Raw genomic sequence first — 20,463 nt, 5'->3', positions numbered from 1 at the left:
TCCAGGTGCCCGCCATCAGGCATGCATTCAGGACCACAAGGTTCCATCATCTATCCTAATTGCAGGAGGGAAGAAAAGCCTGATACTTTTACCTTACCCTTAGTCACATGCTCCCTACTCAGCCACTACAGCTGAATAGGTGGGGCAGGCAGCTGTCCAGCCAGCATCTCTGCACATAAGCCTGAGTAAAGGATGCCATTCTTGCAAGTTGACCAGAAAGTCCTACCACTGGATACATCCTTTTGATAAAGTCATTAGTAGGAAGGCCTCACTTCTTCTTCCTAGGTGATGGGGAGGTCAGCACACTTACATGAACTGAGGCTAACTATAGAAATGCTAGCCAGCCCTGACAATTCTCAGTGTGCAAAGTATGACAGAGTTTACCAACAAAACAGTGGACTGGGATGCAGGTGTGGCTTGGATGAAGAACTGAAGTTTTCTCTGTGTCCAGTTGTAGCTCTGGCTTCTATTTTCCCTGCTGGGTGCCTCCTGCCCATCTTGCTTTCTCCATTTCCCATCCAGGGAAAAAACAACAACCATGGGTCACAGATATGCTGCTGTGGAACAAACCACAAGAATGCACTTTAGTGACTGTGGGGGTCCCTCTTGAACCCAGTTTATTAATATTCAGCAAAATAAAGATGTGCTGTTACAAACAGGCAGTGCATTGAGATATTATGATATCACTGAGAGCTAGTATTGGAGAGGTCACACTCCAGACAATTCTGTTTCAGTGATGGGAAAGGGGAAGCTTGGGCACAGCCAGAGACCATGCTCCCCTTTCTGTACTGGGAGAGAAAGAACTCTTAGAACTAATGTGGAGATGTATTGCAGTACCTAACTTATTCCCTCTGTCCCCCAGTCATTTTATTTAACATGACCTAAATATACATTCCTGGCTCCGTCTCCCCACCCCAACCCCACCCCTATTATAATGCAGGAAAAATAAGCACCAATAATAACAATAATAATAAAGCCCCAACCCTCACACATATACATGCCATGTGGATTTTCTTCTTTGGAATGACTATAGTGTAGTGTGGAAAATTGTGATCAGGCCAGCAAACCATTACCCTGACAGTCACAGTTTCCCAAAGTACGATCCATGTGTGAGCTAGAGCACAGCTAGGGAGAGGGAATGGTGGCAGGGGTAGGAATTTCCCCAAAGCAGCAAAAGGGGTCAAGAAGTTCCCCAATGTCTCTTCTGGGCAAGTGTCACAATCAACCGAGTTCCTGAAAAGTCCCATGCAAGGGTTTCCTCAATGAGATGGCCAATTCCTGATGATTCAAGCATCACTGTTATCTGTCTCCTCCAGTTTCTTAGGGAGAGGGGGCATTGTTGAAAACCACTGCCCTTTCCACTAGTTAAAGAATGTTCCCAAAATGTTCCTTTGGAGAAATTCAACATGACAAATAGCACAACATGGGCACTCTGGTTTTCAAACAAAAGGAGGGGGTAAAGTGGGGGTAGAGTTCAAAAGAAAAAAATGAAACCATAAATGACAAACCGTCTACCATGTATGAGTCACCTGGCATTTGTTTTTAGTACCTGGGCATCATTTGCTGTCCTATCATGGAGGGAGGATATGGACAGTGTGATATATCGGGGGTGGGGTGAGGGGAAAGAGGGAGGGCCCTGGACAGTTGAGATGCCAGCCCTCTGCATAAGCAGCAGCAATTTTTGTGACTTTTTTGTTTAAAACTGTAAACAGCACCGCTTAAAAAAATATATCAGAAAAGAACAATTGATACATTGTTTTTCATGAATATAAAATGCAAACAATACAAAAATAGATAATTGACTTTGATATATATATTATTAAAAACATGGATGCAACATACACATGGGTAAACTTGAATTCTCCCTGTTAAACCACCCATGCCTCCCTTTAGCAACTTGGCCCAGGGGCTAAGGGCAGGTGGGTTGGTGGCACAGGCAAGGGCAGGAAAGTCATTGACAGCAGGATGAGAGGCACAGCCCTGGGAAGCTAGTCCCCTCCTTGGTACGACACTGAGAAAGGTCTGGTGTTGACCAAGACCTTTGGCCCAGGATGCTAGTGAACAGATGCCCAAGCTAAAGCAGACCTTAAGTGGGCCAGAATGCAGGGTTTCTTTGAAGGTGCAAAAGCACCAAAAAACTGGCAGCCCTGGGAGAGAGACCTTCTCTATCCAGTTGCTGATCCCCTAAGGATTTGCGTATTTGAGAAATCTTAGGATCAGAGCTATCTGGTACTAGATATGCTTGCTTGGTAGCACCATAAGGCAGCCATCTACTCTCAAGTTGTATCTCCCCTTCAAGTCATATCCAAAATTATCATCTTAGGACCTCACAATGGAGACATGGTGTTCATCTGGTCACAGCTTAGGAGATATGGACCCAACATGTTTGTCCACCTTTGGTGATCTGGGGCATATTTGGTGCAAGTCAAGCAAGAATTGGCCTACATTTGGGGAGAGGCCTGAAGCTTGGTTGGCTCTCCCAGTGCCATAATATGTCCCCAGGTAGGTCTTCCTTCCTCTTCTAGGCAGCAACTGGTATTTAGCTATGAACTGCTTGGATCTAGACACTCAAAGTGGTAGCCATGCATCCTGACTGCACCACTTCTAATGTTGAACATCCTGTCCTTGGGCTGGCCAGGACAGTGAAAAAATCTACAGTTAGTGATGTCCAAATCAGGAATTGCTGCTCAATCTTAAACCGACCTTACTCTGGTATGTGACCTTCAAAAGGCCAGCAAAGTATGTTAGGGCTATGACTGATCCTCTAAGAGGCATTACCTCTTGGTGCCCTCTTGTCCTAGAGTAACTCTCAGCTTTTGACCAGAGGCTATGTACTTTTTCTCTTCCCAGATGGACTGGTGGCTCTGAAGGCTGGTGATAACTCTACCTGCTGAGGCTATGCAGATATACAGACAGGAAGCTTGAGCTGCCCTGATGACACGCAGAAATGGAGGCAGTGGTGGGTTTTCCCATGTTGTGAAGGCATTTGGTGATTATTTACTTCCTGCCAAACAGTCAAGCCAAGTTCAGCCCCACCCTCCCAGGACAGCTTTGGTGATAAATCCAATGGTTTTGGGGTACTTTTCTCCTAGAAGGTTGTGCTTGGGGTGAGGAATACCTTCCACTTTCCAGAATGGATTTATTCATAATGTAGACAAAGTCAGCCTGGCATCTGCTCTGGGATCCTTGAACAGTGGTATTGGTACCATACAAACTCATGGGGTGCTTTCATAGATGCAGATACCAACCAGGTTTGCTCTCTTTTGTAATGTGCACTGGTCCAGTTGTAATCTTGGAACAGTGACACAGACCAGCACATCCCTTGGCCAAAGGACAGTTTGTCCACAAAGTCACCTTGATTTGGGAAGGCCAATGCCATCTTTTCCCAAACTAAGTTGTTACATCTCAGGAATGCAATAGGCCTTTTAACCTCTTCTCTTAACAGTCATGGAGATGGTGGTTAGCAGGGCAAGGGTTATAATTTTGGTCAACACTTCCAGGCAGAACATTTTCCATATGCCTATTTCCAATAAATTAATTCCAAAGGAACCCTCTCTATTGGTGACGAATGAGGTTGAACCTGGTAGATTAGGCTGTTACAATGTCTTCCTTACAGCAACTCTTTCCTACCAGCTATTTATAAGCTAGTTTAACATGAAAACTGTGGATGCAAGAGAATGGAGGGTGCCATTTATTCCATAGAGAGCTGCAACTGTCCTGCAAATCAGTCTTCCAATTTGGCAGTGAGGACAGGTAAGTCTTCCTCTCAAGAAGTCTCACTCTTTGATGATACTAACAACTTGACTAATTGGAAAACAGTTCATTAGAGAGTCCGGAACAGCAGCTTAATATGCCTTTGGTATCCCATCTCTTGGGAGTGCTATTTTGGAGCCTCTTTATAATTATCAAAATAAAGGGATGGGCAAGGCATACAAACATATACTGCCCCAGGGGCAGGGGGAAGCAGTTTCCCCAAGAAGCTGGGTTTCCTGGAGCTCTGAAATCCTCTCCTGCTAGCTGGGACAAATGGACCTCCTTTTTCCATCCTTCCCCTGAAAATTGTAAAAACCCCAATTCCTACAGCCTACCCTTAATTTTGGCTGTTTCTCTTTCTGTATCTCAATTAAAAGAATGTGTTCCTTGTGATGAGATCATGAAAACTTCTGGAGAAAAAAAGAACTAAAATTTAAAAACGTCTGTAGCTCAGGGAAGTCGCAAGTTTAAAAGAAGGAAAAAAATACTATAATTCCAGAGATCAAAGCTATGGCAGTGTCTATGATAGAACCCTATTTTTTCTTGTTAGCAGCTGGATGAATTTGATCACTCCATTAAGGGGATCAGCATTTTGTCTTCAACCCAAGCTATGGCGGGTCAGGTTAAAAGACCCCTATCTGGCTATGATGCCAAAGTCCACAGCAATAGGCACATGCTACTTGATTCAACGGACAACTAGCTGAATAGATTATAATCAGATCATGTAATGGTAGCAGGCATGGCAAGACCAAAGGGAGGAATAAAGTATGATCAGGGAGGATCTGTACCATAATTTCATATTACTAAAAGAAATAGCCCCCCATCCCCTAGTGGGAGATAGTGCAGACTTGGCTTCTCATCAGTGGTTCATCATTCACTTGTGGAAGAGGAGTGTTACTTGGAGGGCTGGGGGCACTAAATGTCAAGTGTGAAGGATGCATGCTATGTGTATATATGCATGTGTGTGTGATGTGTATATATATATATATATATATATATATATATATATAATCATTAATTCAGCAACTGGGATAGGCACAACATTACAGTACCCCAAACTTTGCATGGGTTACAAGAAGAAACCCTGAAAGTAAAAATCAGAGTACAGCAGCAGCAGCCTCCCAGGTCAGATATACTTGAGCTGAATGTGGCCACAGATGGCAGAAGAGGCAAGTTGGAAATCAAAAGTAAAACTCATAGGAGCTTTCCTTGGCCAAAAGGATTTTCAAATTGAACAGCAACACCAACCCCCCACCCCTCTGCCCAACCCCTGATCCCCATTCACATGCTCAAGCCCCCTGTCCCCATTCCAGTACTGATGACTACTTGGCTAGGTTTCCATTCATGGCAGTGGAGGAGTAGCTGGTGGGGAGAGAGGCAACTTGCTCTGCCTTCTCCTTTGACAGGTCAAAGCTGGAAGCCCCATAACGAATGGACTGAGCCTGCGGGGCCCAGGCTGAATCCTGGGCAGCTGAGGGATGCCATGGGTGATGCCCACAGGCTTGGCCTGGGACATAATGCTGGGGCTGAAGCCTCCAGAACCAGAGGAGTACCTGGGCTCATCAACAGGCAGCAACATATCTCGAGGCCTGGCCCTTACACTCTGGTAGGCCTGTGGCTGGAGGTTATAACAAGGGCCAATGGACAGGGGTAGGTGCGAAGGCCGAGCAAGCTGAGGCCCAGGTTGCCTAGGCACCCTTGGCTCTGGCCCTGGTACTGATAGCAACATTGGCATGGCCACAGGAGGTACACAACAGGCTGTCTGCCCATAAGGTGACTGCCTAGAAGGCCCATCCAACTGGCTGGGATTTACCCAGGCAGGGTCTGGCCCCATTGGGAGAGGACAGGGAGCCCAGGCAGGCCAGTCATAGGCCCCTGGGGGTTCAGTATAAAGGGACAGGGGACTATCTCGGCCCCATTCATCCTCTTCTTCTGCCTCTGAATCTTCTTGCTGAGCCTGTAGCTCATGAGACTCCATGTGTCCCTGGGCTAGGTGGGAATTGGAAAGTTCCAGTTCCAGAGTCTCTGCAGTGTCTAGTGAGCGGCTCCTCCTGTTGAGGGCCATGGCAGCAGGTGGAGGTCGAGGATGCATGCCAGGCAGTCCTAAGTATCGTGGGAGACTGCTCACACCCCAGGGAAGACCTTGGTAGAAACGGCTGTGGTAGTTGTTGAGGGCATGCTTCTGGTAATACCCCAGCTCAAAAGCTTCCAAGGAGGCGGCAAGGTCTTCATCATTGTGAAACTCAGGATTCTCTTCACACTTGCCTTCCCCATCCCGTTCTACATCAGCAATGTCAAAGGTCACCATGGGAGGCAATTCAGGGAGGTTTTGAGTAAAGGATGTGTCAGAGTCAGAACTGCAGGACATGCTGGAAAAAAGGTTCCCATTGCTGGTGAACTCCACAAGAGCCTGTGAGAAACTCACAGTGGCATTTCCTTCCTTCTCAACCTCCTCTTCCTCTGGCTCCTCTAAGGGTGAATAAGTTGGGTAGGCCCTCCTAGGAGACCCTCCAAAATTTGCTTCTTGAACATCTGGCTCAAACATAGCATTGCTCTGGAAGAGCTGCATGAGACAGGTACTTTGATCTTTCTTGGAGCAGTTTCCCTCAAAACGCTTCTCTAGAGGACGGAAATCTCTCCAGTCTGGCTCACTGCTCCCAGTGGCAGGGAAAGCTGATGTGGTTCCCCGGGGAGTAGTCTGAGAAGTCCCTGATGCCCCTGCCATCAGCCCCATCACTGATGGGCCTAAAGGCCTTATTTGATAATCCTTGTTAGGCTTTTCCTTCTGGGCTTGGACCTCTTGGATTTCAGTCTCTCGGGCCTTGACCTCCCTAGCACAGGCCTCCCTGGCATAGGCCTCTCGGACTCGGGTCTCTCTGACATATGCTTCCTGGGTGTGGACTTCTCGGGTATGGGGCTCCCTGGCATGTTCTTGGGTATAAGCCTGTCTGGCATGAGCCTCTCGGGCACGAGATTCCCGTGCCTCTTGGGCCTCAAGCTGCTCCCGCCGAAGCTCCCAATACAGTAACTGTTTCTGAATGGTCACTAGACGTTCCTCCTCTGTCTCCATTGCCCCAGGTGGCCGAGAGGAAGAAAAGGACTCAAAGTTCAAGAAGGGTTCAAATCTCTCAGAGTTGTGACCATGGAGGTCATAAAGGCAGTCATCCCCAGAAGGAGAGTTTTCAAGACTATCATCAGGTTCATAGAACTCATAGAGGGCATCTCCACTGTAGCTATCTCGGGGTAGGCAATCCCTATGGACAAGTCCCAGGGTCTCACCAGAATCATCTTCAAATCCAGGAGTGGTAGAATCATAATAACCCTCATCACTATTGGGAGCAGATTCTTGCTGGTCACTCTGAGGAGTCAAAAGGTCTCCAGGGGCTAGACCAGAGTAAGACTGGACTGGGTCAAGAAGTACATAGCCATGGTGGCTGGGAGATGTAGTAGGATGGTAGCCCAGGTTCATACTGGGTCTCGGGTACATCTGGGCACTTGCCCACAAATATTCTAAGTCATCGTCTTCTTCCTCCTTGACTTCCTCTTCTTCCTCTAATTCTACCTCATCTTCTTCCTCTTCTTCATCATCATCATCTGGCAAGGCCATTTCCTCCCCACCTCCTTGGTAAGTCACCAGGCAAGAACTTCGCTTAGTACCATCTCGGTTGGCTCTCTGTCCTCCAGAGGCCATGCTATCTGTCATACTGTCCATGTCCTGCTCAGCTATGATGTCACCACAACCTGTCAGCGAGTCAAAGCTTTTCAAGGATGTGACATCTCCAAACAGGAGACTCAGCTGGTCCCCCACAGGGCCATTGGGCAGATTTATCTCTTCTGTTTTTACCTTCTCCCCTGTTCCCGGGCAGTGAGGTTCCTCTAGGCCACTGGATTTAGAGTCAGGCTTTGGCTGCAAAAGTGCTGAGGCACATGTCTCCATAGATATTTCTGGATCTTTACAGGCTGTCTTCTCGGTAACTGCTGGAGAAAGCTCTGGTACTAAAGAAACTATTGGCACAGGAGAATCTTGGGATTTGGCATTTTCCTTTCTTGGGACTTGAAGGGTCTCCTCAGCATGGGGTAGAAGGGCTGAACTCACAAGTTCATGAGGCCTGGCTACGGTTTCCTCAGGCCTCTTGCTTCCTGGCTCACTTTGCTCAACCCCAGAGACCTTGCTCTTTCGGTGACGGCGGATACTGCTAAAAAAACCTTTCAGGCCTTTCTTTGGCTTGGACATAGAGAGAGGCTTCTCAGCCCCAGCCTTCTCTATGGCTCCAGCTATAGATGTCTTACATCTGGAGCCTGTCTCCAAAGCCCCATGAGCACTCTGGGAGCTGGGAAGTCGGCAGGGTGACTCAGGCAAAGGTAAAGAAAGGCCAGTTCCCTCACTGACAAAGTCATCAGAACCATGGGCTGCTTCACTTAGGCCATCATGGGTCTTGCTCTTGCTAAGACCCTTCTTAGAGCTGCTTTTCCCAGAACCCTTGCTTCGTCCCCCTCCAAAGAAACTAGGCAGGGTGCAGATGCCTTTCTTGCCACCAAAGAGTTTCATGGCAGTTTTCTTCAGCCTACCTGGGCCAGATATGGGTAGCTCAGATGCTGGTCCTTCTATTATCTCAGCTGCCTTGTTCTTGGCTCCTTTCTCTGCTCCTTGGTCCTGGGTATCTCCAGAAGCTGCTGCTCCCTTGGTCTGAGAAGTTTCATCCTTTTGGGTCTCCATGGTGATGGGAACAACTCAGGTATGTTCAGCTGAAATTCAGTCTTGGACTTCCAGGTATTGTTATAACATGATCAGTTAGGAAGCATTTCCATTGGATCTGGAGATGAGAGAGAGAGACAAAAACAGAGACAGTGCCGATGAGCAAGCATCCATTACTAGTTTTGTTTTCACAGGTGCCTGTGATTTTAGCCCTGAGTGGAACCAGAGAGAAAGGAGGGAAATGTAAGGGAAACTTTAAAGCACTCTCTATGCTTGAAGCCTTGCTGGGCCAGGCTCCTCTGGGCCACAAAGCAGTGAAACCTACACTGAACAACAAGCTGTCATCAATCGCAGCCCCTCACCATGTCAGGCCACTCTAAGTTTAGGGGAGCAGTAGTTTGGGAAAATTGCAGATGTGAGAGAGGCCCAGCAGTGCTATTGGCTACAGAAGGGATTATCAAAGGGAGTAGGGTAGAGTGAAGAAGGAAAGGCAGGAGGAAGGTCAGCTCTACTGTCACAGACTTTTTGAAAAGCTTCTGGCAAAACAGTTTACTGAGTCCTCATGGGGCTCTGCAGGGTCCAAGGTCTCCAGTTCACATTAGCCTGAGCTCTCATTGATATTTTGCCTAGACCTGGGAAGAAAAGAAGACCTCAAGTTTCACCTCCTCCTCACAGGCTCCCTAAATTGCCTACAAGATCATGTTGGGAACTTTAGAAGCCTAGAGCAGGAGCCTTGCAGAGACACACTCCAGAGCTACAATCCAGTATCTGCTATATAGGGATGGTAGCCTCAGGGCAAGGTACTGTCTGTGTTCCAGTATCCTTAGTCCAGGAACCTTAGCAATACCTCCCCACTCTTGGGGTTATCTGAGGGATAGGACTAGGTCAGAAATCTCTATGAACCTCTCGGAAGAGATTTTGATATAACCCTCAGCAACTGGAACTCCCAAGTTCCACTTTAGTACCATGAGGCAGACTATTCTCCATTTCCCTCATTATTCTGGCTACATTCAACCCTTCCCCTGCCAGGTCTGATGTACTCATTCCAGTGACAGCAGCTGGTAGACAGATGCCTCAGCGACCAGTCTGTTAAAATCATTTCTCTAGAGTAGCCACCAGCAGATGAGGAAGTAGGGAAGGAAGGCAGAACAGCTGCTGAGCATTAGAGAGCCAGAGTATGCACACTACTGTTGTCTTGGTCACAGCTGGTCAGAACATCAGCTCTGTGATTGGTTGCCACAGTTATTTAAGACTCACATATTCACTTGCAGTGGGAGCCTATAGAATGCCACTGGGGTGGAGAGAAGCTGGCAGCTACGGTCTCACCTCTGACCTCATTACAGGAAACCTCCTGAACTTCCTGGTTCTTGCAAATATTAATTTTGTAACTTGCGCCTTGCTTGGCTTAATACTTGAATCATTAGTGTGATTCCATCAGGAGAACTGAATATTAAACTTGGAACAAAATAATGGCTGATTATCCAGAAAATAAATAGGAACAAAATCTCATCTGCAGACAGCTGTACAGGTTAGGGCTTTATATGTGACATATTTTTTACATTACATAGTCCCGCAAAAATACCCCCATAATAAATAGTGTCAGCCCCTAAATATACAATCATACATATAAACATAACCACTGTCCTGGGATCTGGTGGGAATAGGGGCCCTATCATCTATCTGAATCCCCCACAATCCAAAGCACAGATTTTTTTTTACTTCAGTCCTGAAATTACTGACAGTGTTGGCATTATGATTCTAGACATGGGGAAGTTGGGGTGGCAGTAGGGGAAATTATTTGTGAAATCATATTACCCTTTGTGGAATTCATTAAATGAAGTTCTCCTGACCACTGTGTAAATGATGTACACTGACCTCAGCATTTCAAGGCAGACCAAGATGGGGGGATACACAGTCTTTGCTTTTGGGGAAGACCTAGACTAACAGAAAGAGATCTATAAGTAAAAGTGTGAAAGAACAACATGATGCAGGCCTTACAGCTCTCCCTGCCCCAACCCCCATTATTGCTTAAGCTGAGTATCATTCATCATACCCAGTTGTCATACCCCAGGATAAATTTAGAAGGCAAAAAGACACCCGTTGGGTTCAGAAAAGCTGCCGTGAGAAGAAGGTATTCAATCGAAACCTTGTTAGACAGTAGTGAATGAAATGGCGGTGATTTAGGGGGAGTGACTGATAAGACTACTAATCGTGGCTGGGCAACAAGACTTAAGGGTCAAGTGAAAAATCTTATGGACCTGGACATCCTAGTCACTTGAAGGCTGAATTGTCCTACTGGGTTTGGAGCTGGAGTTCTTAGGAACAGAGAAATTAGGCAAATTGTGTATCAAAGAGGGATGCTTTCAGAGCATTGGTGCCCTGGCTATAGGGCAGTTCCTTGGGACCTCTTTTGCTTGATCCAGTGCTCTGTTGGGGTAGGAGCCAGCTCACTGCTCTCTATATTGTTTCTTTCCCTGCCACAGGCATTTACAGTGTTTTATGGAAAAAGCATGGGCAGCAGTGCTGGTTTCCAAGCCATGTCAGGACCTTGAACAGGCCAACACACCTCTCTAAGTTTTGAGCATTTGTGAGACATCTCCTCTATCTCTTCCACTCCAACTTTCCATTCCACTGCAGTGGTATGAGGATTAGATGCAAAAGCACTTTGTAAAGTACAGTGCAAATGAGCAAGATATTCATTGCTATTAGTATTATCAGCACCTTCTAGGTCAAACCCATTTCTTAGGCAGTAGCAGACCACACCTAAAAAAGGTCACCTGTTTGGGAAAGTCAATTACTTCCGAGGGCCTGTGGGACTGGATGTTTTCACCCATGCTGAAAAGGAGCTAGGTGTGAGGGGCCTTTAAAAGACATGTATGTGAATTTTTACCAAGTCTTCTGCTAAAGCCAATTTAAATGCTATGTGGGGAGCAGGGACAAGGCAGTTTTGTGTCCCGTAAACTGAGGTTCTCTCCCTCTAGCTTCAATCACACGTCCTAACTAGGCCCAGGATCAACTTTATTGGCAAGCACCGGTCTTGAAATTATGCCTTCTCCCACCTCCCTCCAGTCTCTTCAAGTGTCATGTACCTACCCAAAGTCAGACATAGTATCTCTGCCTGAATCTCCTAAGACAGCAGGAAGGAAGTGGTAGGGAATACCCACAGCTCATACCCTCTGTGCCCAACTTCATCTAGCTAGACCTGGACCAAATCCCTTCTCCACACCCCTTGTAACTCTACCAGGTCCCAGTGCTGCCCTTACCCAGTGGACCATGCTTCCCTTAATTGGTACCACAGAATTCACTGGCCAGGAAAGGTGGAACAGAAGAGATAGCAAGGTACAGACTTTCAGCTCTCCCAGGTTTGGGGTTAGCTCCCTTCAAGTTTCCTGCCAAGAAAATGATACTTTCACACACAAGTCCCCTCATACCTTCAGTTTCTCAACTTGTATGGCTACGTTTCAAGTGGATTTGGTGGTATAGGAATCCTCTAACATTGCTCTGTGGTCCCTGGCAGGTGCCACTTATTGCAGCTGTCTCTTTCATGGCAGGGTCTGAGCTATGATCATCCCTGCTCCCAGGGTCAGCCCCAGACCATTCTGGGACCAGTAGAAGTTTGGTTACTACTAAGGCACAACTTTTTTCTTCTGTTCACCTCTTAAAACATAGACAGGAGATCAGCTACAAACCTGCCCCAGGGACCCTATTGGGAGAGGCTGAAACAGCTGCAGCCTGAGCTTTACATATTGTGCTTCTAGCACAACTTCCAGGGGGACTCAGACAACTTAGAGAAGACTGAGTTCAGGGAAGGAGAGGGGTCTAGATATATGCAACAGCTGCAGAGGCATGACCTTAACCACAGTTTCCCAGATTTCCTTCAAGTAGTCTTCCTGGGGCCAAGTCTACTCTGGGCCCAATCCTGCCCTGTGTAAGTGGCAGGAGTCGGGGAGAGGGTGGGGTGAAGGGAAGAGAGGAGGGGATAGGATAGCCCCCTCTAGAGTCAATCAGGTCTGCACTAGAATAAGTTCTGCCCACCTGGGGGAAATCCAGCAAGTTCTTTCATTTTCCTCAACTGAAAAATTAGGTTATTAAAAGTGCCTACCACTATTGTAAGGGTCATGTACCTACCCAAAGTCAGACATAGTATCTCTGCCTGAATCTCCTAAGACAGCAGGAAAGGAAGTGGTAGGGAATACCCACAGCTCATGCCCTCTGTGCCCAACTTCATCTAACTAGACCTGGACCAAATCCCTTCTCCACACTGTATAAACCAAAGTTTATAAAAGCTCCAAATAAAATGTACTGCATAACAGAGACTAAAAAAATGTGATAATTAAATTTTTAAATATTTTATTCAAGCTATTTCTAGCAGTAAAATTACCTCAGTCAGGATTGAGTGGATCGCTCCCCAGGGATCTGTGGTTAAGTCACCAAACCTCCTTGGGCCTTAGTTTCCCCAAAAGTTAAATGAGGGTTACTTTGTAGTTGAGATAGCTAAGTAGTTATTTCACAGGAGGCTTCAGTTGCTCTTTCAGCTAAACTTTAAAATTCAGGGAACCGAAATATTGCTTTGTAAAAAGGTAATCCCCAGGGATAGGGGAGGTTCCAGGTTCCTTGCTCTGCCCTAAGGAATGGTGGCCCTGGGAAGGGAGGTGAAGCCTGAAAAAGACTTGAGAGGAGAGAGAATACCTGGCTGAGGAGAAGTGGCGAGAAATGGAGAACAGAAAGTTCTAAAGGAGGCACATGGAACAGAAAGGCATGTGACAAAGTCATGCTTGCTTCTTGGCCTTGGATGTGTACTAGGAACTTGGGGGACACGGAAGGAGGCACTTGTAACAGACGTGGGTGAGAGACCCATGGGGAAAGTGACAATGGCAGCCTTTATCTTTTTTTTTTTTACCTTTTTTTTTTAAAAAGATTTATTTTTATTTACAAGCACTGGGTACAGTCAGAAGTGCGGGAGGGTGAGAGAATTCACCAGAGCCAGACCGAAGCACACTGCTGAGGGGAGCAGCGGGCGGCAGGAGAGGTCTGCGCGCCATGCGAGACCCTCCTCCGGTGGCGAGGGAGCAGCCGGGGATTGAACCGGCGCTGCAGAGGCTGCGGGCAGCTTTGCAACCTAGCGATCAACTGCTGCGCCACCGGGGAAGCCCAGCAGCCTTTATCTTGATTTTTATTTTGCTCTTTTCCTTCCAGACTTGTCTGGCCCCTTCTGCCCCTTCCCTGTGGGTCCCTACCAGAAGGTGCCTTAGACTTGTGGCCTCAACAGTCCTGCTTTGGGCCGACCCTGTTTGGCTGGGCATTTACCCATGAGGGGATGGATAACTTTGGGTGCTTTATGGGAAACTATTTTAACTATATTATCTCTCTTCTCTTCTCTCTATTGTACACTAATTGTATTAAAGTTATTTTCTATTGAAGGTCTTATACACTGAAGTATGTTTTGTCTTGATGCGGCAGTGGGCAGAACCCATTTAGGGCATGCAGGTTTGGGGGTCCTGCAGTTCCCCGCCCCCTGCCCTGTGACAGCTTCACATCAACTACTAGCTAAGAGCTCTATATTATCTGGAAATTTCAACTAGTCAGGTTCTCTAGACTAGCTTACAGAGTTCAACAATTCAAACTCAGCTAAAAGTGCCAACATCAAACAAAGAAAGCTCAAATCAACAGATTTTCTTCACCCAGTCAGAATACTTACCAGTTTAAAAAAGTACTCCCCATTCCTTTGCTCCCCATTTGCTCTACCCAGCGATCCATTAATCAGGTCTAGTGGGGAATAGCAACTCCTTGTCAGAAAGAAGGAAAATACCTTGGCTTGGGAAAAGACCTGCCTAAGGTCACACCTTAGACAGAGTCACACCAACTCCCAGGACTCAAGTCCAAATTCCATGGTGTTCTGCTGCTCTTTGCTGGTCCCTAATCAAAGGAGGAAGACTGAGAGTAAGGAATGAGGTGTCAGTTTCCTCTCACACCAAGAAGAGTCATCACTTCTCCCTCTCAGCTCACTGAATCTCAACCCAGTTGAGTCCTCTGTGCAGAATCTCCAGTTCTCATTGGCTGCCACTGTTTTGACCCCACATACCAAAAAGCCTGCTGACCTCAGAATCCAAGGACTGCCAACCAAGCCTGTGGCTGCTCTCCTCATCAGCACCCACCCCCACCCCCCACCACTCCCAAACCATGGAACATGTTCCTTGGGATATAAGTTTAAGAGGTCAAAAAAAGGTTCAAATAAAAGCCTGTCAGAGGGGACAAAGGTGCAGAATTTATTATGCTGTTTAAAGAAAATCACCTCTGAGATGATCTGGAACTTCAATCGCCCATTCCTAAATTCCATAGCCAAGGCTTATTCTCAAAATCATTTGTTCAGAGACTGGAGAAAGAACTGCCAGGCTTGTTACCCTTTGTTGGGACTGTACAAGTTACTGGCAGAGCCCATCCAAGTTATCCCTACAACCATCCCTCCTCTAATTTGAAGTCTTCCTGTTGAGGGACATTTCTTCTCAAGGGGGCATCCTACCAATTCCAGATGTAGCACAGATCCCAAACTGAGCCATCACCCCTGCTCTGATTCTCCCACCACCAGCCCCTCAATTGAGTTAACACACTCAGCCTTGGATAATTCAGGCCCCCATCTGTCCATTCAGTTCAGAATGGACCCTCCTTCATCTTACAGTCATTTATGTCTATGTTAGACATAAATGAGCTCCCGCACATAAATGTTTGAGCTCCTGCTCAAACATTGGTTCAACTGGATTCTAATTCACTTGGAGTTTTTCAGCCCAGAACTAAAATGCTGGCTTTACCCCTCACAGGCTATGTGGTTTGAGAAACCTAACCTCTCTGAGACTCAAATGCCTTATCTGTAAAAAGAAGAAAATGCTACTTACCGTGCAGGATCAAGGTAAAGATTAGAAATGATAAGTGTGAACGGCAAATCATTCACTAGGCTCGAGCCTAGTGAAGTTCAAAAAAGGGCCTCTTACCTTCTCCACTCCAGCTCTTTAGCTGCCACAGAAGGCTCTCAGCTGAGCTAATTCTGGTTCCTCCCTGCTGCAACACTGAAATCCTGGCCCCTTGCCTACCCCTTTCTTTTTCATCCATCCTGCTTACCCTTGCCAGATTCATTTTCTTATAACCCTGATTTCAGTGTATCACTCCTCTTCTAACCAAATTACTCCACATTGCCTACATGATCAGGGCCAAACCTATGCCTGACCCTCAAGACCTGCTTTCCCTGCAAGCATCTTGCAGATTTCTTAGCATCACTTCCCTGCCCCTAGCCCCAGATCCAAATACACAAGGTATTCTCTGGTGTGGAAGATGTGATTATCCAGACACTGCCTCTCTCTGGTCTTCTTGATATGCCATCTTTCTCCTCATCCTGCTGGCGTTCCCTGCCCAGCTTGCCTGAAACAATGGTGGGGGGGGGGTCTGGGAGCCAGCTACTTTCCATTTTGCTTTAGGCCCCCACACCTCCTGAAAAAGGAATGAATCCAAGGTGGATTCCATGCCTGCACAGTAAGGCCTCTATTCTCAGTAGTAATGCAGCAAGGATGAAATCAGAGGCAGGCACTACTTCACTCCTCTATTCCCCGACCCTACCCTTCAGACGCTCAGACGAAAAACAAGAGAGAAACTAGCCATAGAGGAACAGCTGTGACAAGACAGCCAAGGAAGGCCTGCAGAGGAACATGCTGGGCCAACTGAACAATAGAGACCCTTGACTTTTTCATGTGTCCACATACCCTGTGTGAGAGGCCAGGTAAGGAAACTGGGGCTTGTGATGGGACCAAGAGAGTGTGCTTAGAGGAAGATTTGAATTGGGGACCAGGAGCTTTGTGGTCCCGTATAATCTTGAGCAAATCCCTTCGCTGTTGGGCCTCAGTTTCTTCACCCAGAAATGGTAAATTAGACAAGGGGGTCCATTTCCTCCAGGCTGCATGAGATACTAGGGGAAGGAAAGTCCTGTGCCCAGGTTTCTAGCAGTTGCTGAGTCTAGAGGCATGGTGGGGGCATGTGATTTGGGGAATCCTAGGCTTCCTTGGGAGGCCTGGGTGATTAGCTGGTCAGGCCCAGTCCACCACTGCATGAAAGAGATGGACTGCAAGCCTGTCTCATTCCTCACACCTCTCTCCAGTCCACAACCCAGCCCAACATTTTACTCTTTAAAAATGCACTAGGTCTAGCCTCTAGCTTGTGAACATTTCCTGTATGCCCAGAGAGAAGGGGAATATCAATGGTTTGTTCCAGCCCTCTCTCCCCTACCTAAGAAAAGCTGCAGTCCTCAGCAGGGAGAGATGAGCAGATGGGAAGGGAAAGATAAGCAGTGTTGCCTGGAAAAGGAGGGTTAGTTTCCGCTTGGAAGCTAGCAGGGAAAACAAACAAGCAAACAAACATGTTAAAGATGAAAACAATGAAGCCTCTGCAGCAGGAGATGCAAATCAAAGGGTTACAAAGTCCCCTGTAGTACTAATATACCTGATTCTGACTCCATTAAGCCCCTAGAGCCATTTTCTCCATTGTCCATATTATCCCCCATCCCAGAAGGGGAGGTGTGGGAAACAATGCCCCCTCATTGACCTAGCAGCTGTGCTTCTGCAGTGGTTCTGGTATCCCTCCCTGCCTTTCAGGAAATAACACATGCACAGGTTTGAAAAAAATAAGACCAAGAAAAGGAATTGAAAAGCTCTGATTATTTAATTCAGAGAACAGAAGTTGGGGGTGGGAGAGAGGGTTTAATGCCCATGAAATCTCCAGTGGATTGTTAAGCAAAAGAGCAACAGCAGTCAGCTGTTCTCACCCCAAGCCCAACACACACACACACACACAGAGAAAGAGAGAGAGAGAGAGAGAGAGAGAGAGAGAGAGCGAGCACACAAGGTTTAACTATAGCATGAGGGGTTCATATTAGCTGTGAGAAAGAGCTTCCTGGCAGTGATATGTGTATTTCAAAATGAGTGACACAAGAAAGCTATGAAATACCTCCTCGGGAGGCCTCACCTTTATCACCTAGTTTACCCAAGTGGACAGGAATCAAAGAAAGGAAATTGATGGACTAGCAGTGGGCTGACTTCTAGATTCAAGTAGCCTATATGTAAGTGGGAGAACTGGAAACCCTTTCTTCCTCTTTGGCTCTACAAGCAAGTGACCTTCCAGGCTTGCTGCTATTTCTCTCATTCTTTATTTCCCTGGAGCAGCAGAAAAAGGCTGGTTGCACACTAGCTCCCCTCTCCCTGCCCCAAACACACATTCACTCACACAGTTTCAGAAAGTATAAATGTAACAGTTCTTGATGAATTTTTAGCACCTCCACTATACTCAGAGAGTCATTGGACTGCCAACTTTTTCCAACTACTTCCTAGTCTTCTGAAACTTTCAGCTTCCAACACACTGCAGACCAAGACCAAGAAGCAAAAGAAATAGAAAAGTGGAGGAGTTCCGCCAGGTGGGGACTCAAAGCTAACCCAGTGTTGAGGGTTCCCAAAAGCTAACCCAGTGTTGAGGGTTCCCAAATTTCCAGACTAGGGAATGGGGCTCTGATAATGGGGGCAGGGGCATAGGATGGGGGGGCTGGGAGAGTTAGATTTTTTTGTGTGTAAATATGCCACAACAGAAAAGAGTTTTAGAATGGGGTCTTGGGAAGGGACAAGAAAGCTTGCCATAATCAGGCAGTTAAGAGGTCACCTTTGGATCTGGAAGTAGTAGTATTGGCAGTAATAGTATTCCACAATCTCCAGTGCCCTCCATTCAACACAAATCTCATTAACTCTTCTCTCACCTCACTTATTCCTCAAGAGTGAAGGGGAGCTGGGTTAGCTTTGAGTTTTTGTAAAGCTTTGGAGAAAACCTTTTCCTCTCCAACTTGAGCTTGTCTTGAGCCATATGAAAGTGATTAAGGAAATGATAAGATCCAGATATTTGTTGGTTATGCCTAGTGAGGATAGAGAAGGGAGATGGAGATGGGTTGCCACTACAAAAAATCATGACGTCGCTCATAAACAACAAGCTCGGGACCCCAGACTATAGATACGTTTGGTTGCTGATTCCTGAGACCCAAGAGGCAGACCACTCCCAGCCCCCATCCTATGCCCCCTGCCCCCATTATCAGAGCCCCATTCCATAGTCTGGCATTTGGGAACCCTCAACACTGGGCACAAACTCCCTTTCTGCCTTACAGCTATACAGTCTCAACCAGAGAAGACTCAATCACCTTACGTAGCCTGTCTGTCAGCTGCCCCCCTCCCATTCCTAATTTTGCTTATACCACTACCCTTTGCTAGAAAAACCCCTCAACTTTATGGAAGCTTCCCAGGATGTTTCATATGGCTCAAGACAAGCTCAAGTTGGAGAAGAAAAGGTTTTCTCCAAAGCTTTACAAAAACTGTTAAGTCCTTTCAGAGCATTCATTAAGTGGTATGTATTGTTAGGCTTTTAGGAGGTTGTGGCTGATTTCCAGGTTTCAGTTATCTCTCTGAGGGGTCCCAAGAGAACCCAGACATCTATGATATCAGGGAGACAAAGTAGAAGCAGAAAATATCCAAGGATGCAGTCAGCCTAGAGAAGCCCCGAAGAGGTCATCTGGAGTTGCAAGAGACAGGCAGGAAAGGCACCAAAGGAGAAGCTGGGCCCAGAGCTGGGGCCTGAGAGAGATTTGGATTGTGTGGGTGAGTGGGTTTGAATGTCTGGAGGAAATTATAGAGGGGAGACAGATATGTTAAGGGGGCTGGTAGCTGGAGGTGAGGCAGGTCAGAGGACAGGTCCAATCCTGAGGAGATACCCAGTTGCAAGAAAGGGTTTGTTTTAGGTTAGGGCTGGTCAGGGTGGAAGGAAGTAACTGTAGTATGATATCTGCAGTCCATGCTGTTGACACAAAGGTCCCTAGCTAACCTCCCCCCAAGTGAGGTCTCCTTTCAAAGGTGTGACCCCACCTACTGAGTTCTCCATTCTCAGAGGTTGGCCAAAGGTCCAAGAAGAGCCTGACAAACCCCTCAGTTGTTCCCTCTCTGGTTCCTCAGAAAAGCCTAGAGTTGGTGACTGAGAGGTGGGTGGGGCGGAAAGAAGGGAGCAGCACTGGGGGAAGGGGTTCTGCTGGAATCCCCTGGGGTGGGGCCAGAATCCAGCAGCACAGTGCCATCCACCCAGTACATACCAAGTGGGTGCTGCAGGCAGGCAGAGTTGAAGAGGGAGCTGTTTGTGTGTGGGGCAAGGCTTGCGTTGACCCCGGCGGGCCCATTCTAGGAAAAGCCATGCCAAACCGGGCCGGCTTTGCCGGGTCAATCCAGTTGCTGCCTGGACGCTTGAACTAAGGTGCGCCTGGCTGACACAGCTCCTCACCGCCAGGGGAGCCTAGGCAAAGTCTGGCAGTCTGGCGCTCACCAGTGTCAGTTTCTGCAGCAGACAATAACAGCGGCCCCAGCGGGTTGAGTATTTTAAGTAACTGAGAAGTTGGAAGGTTGGCTGCCTCTCTAGCTCTCTCACACACACCTAGACGGGTGCGTTGCCTACTACAGTTAACTGTTCCTTGGCCTCTGGCACAATCCACCCCTACCCCAGCCCCCTACTTCCGTGCTTATCACTATTTTTAAGTCAGAGGCTGGAGAGAAAAATGCTACCAGTGCGCTCTGAAGGGAGAGGACGCAAGGCACGGGGAGAAACAAAGCGGCCTTGCAGCTCTAACCCCAGCTCCACCAATGCCAGGTTGTCAGCCCTCCTGCTCTGGGGGCGGGCGCCAGATGCGCCTATCGAGGCTCAGGAACTGGGGGCGCGGCTGGTTGGGGCCACAAGGCCGAGCTTCTTAAGACAAGCCAAAATGAGCTCCCTGGGGAGAAGACAGGTAGTGTGGACACCCCAATCCACGCCAAAGCCAGTATCTGTCGGGCCCAAGCCAGCACCTTGGTTTCATCCGCGGAGGGGAGAGGCAGGGGATGCGCAGGGTAGAGGAGGGGCAGAAGGGCCGCTGGGATGAGCAGTAACCCGCGTAACAGTGCTGTTCCAACAAATGTACTACAACA

At 47.5% G+C, this 20,463-nt stretch overlaps 1 protein-coding gene across 1 annotated transcript; it reads right to left on the bottom strand.

Moving 5' to 3' along the window:
* Positions 1 to 930: 930 nt before the first annotated feature.
* Positions 931 to 14,563, bottom strand: AMER1 (APC membrane recruitment protein 1). Its single transcript, XM_037512325.2, is given in 3 exon segments — positions 931 to 5,206; positions 5,209 to 8,567; positions 14,259 to 14,563. Coding segments are annotated over 2 exon segments (3,393 nt in total). The 5' UTR covers positions 8,471 to 8,567; positions 14,259 to 14,563; the 3' UTR covers positions 931 to 5,075.
* Between the last annotated feature and the right edge of the window lie 5,900 nt (positions 14,564 to 20,463).

This window comes from Talpa occidentalis, unplaced genomic scaffold, assembly GCF_014898055.3.
Source record: "Talpa occidentalis isolate TD23 unplaced genomic scaffold, MPIMG_talOcc4v2.1 talOcc4.15, whole genome shotgun sequence".
Lineage (NCBI taxonomy): Eukaryota > Metazoa > Chordata > Mammalia > Eulipotyphla > Talpidae > Talpa > Talpa occidentalis.
This window is presented reverse-complemented; position numbering and strand designations above follow the sequence as displayed.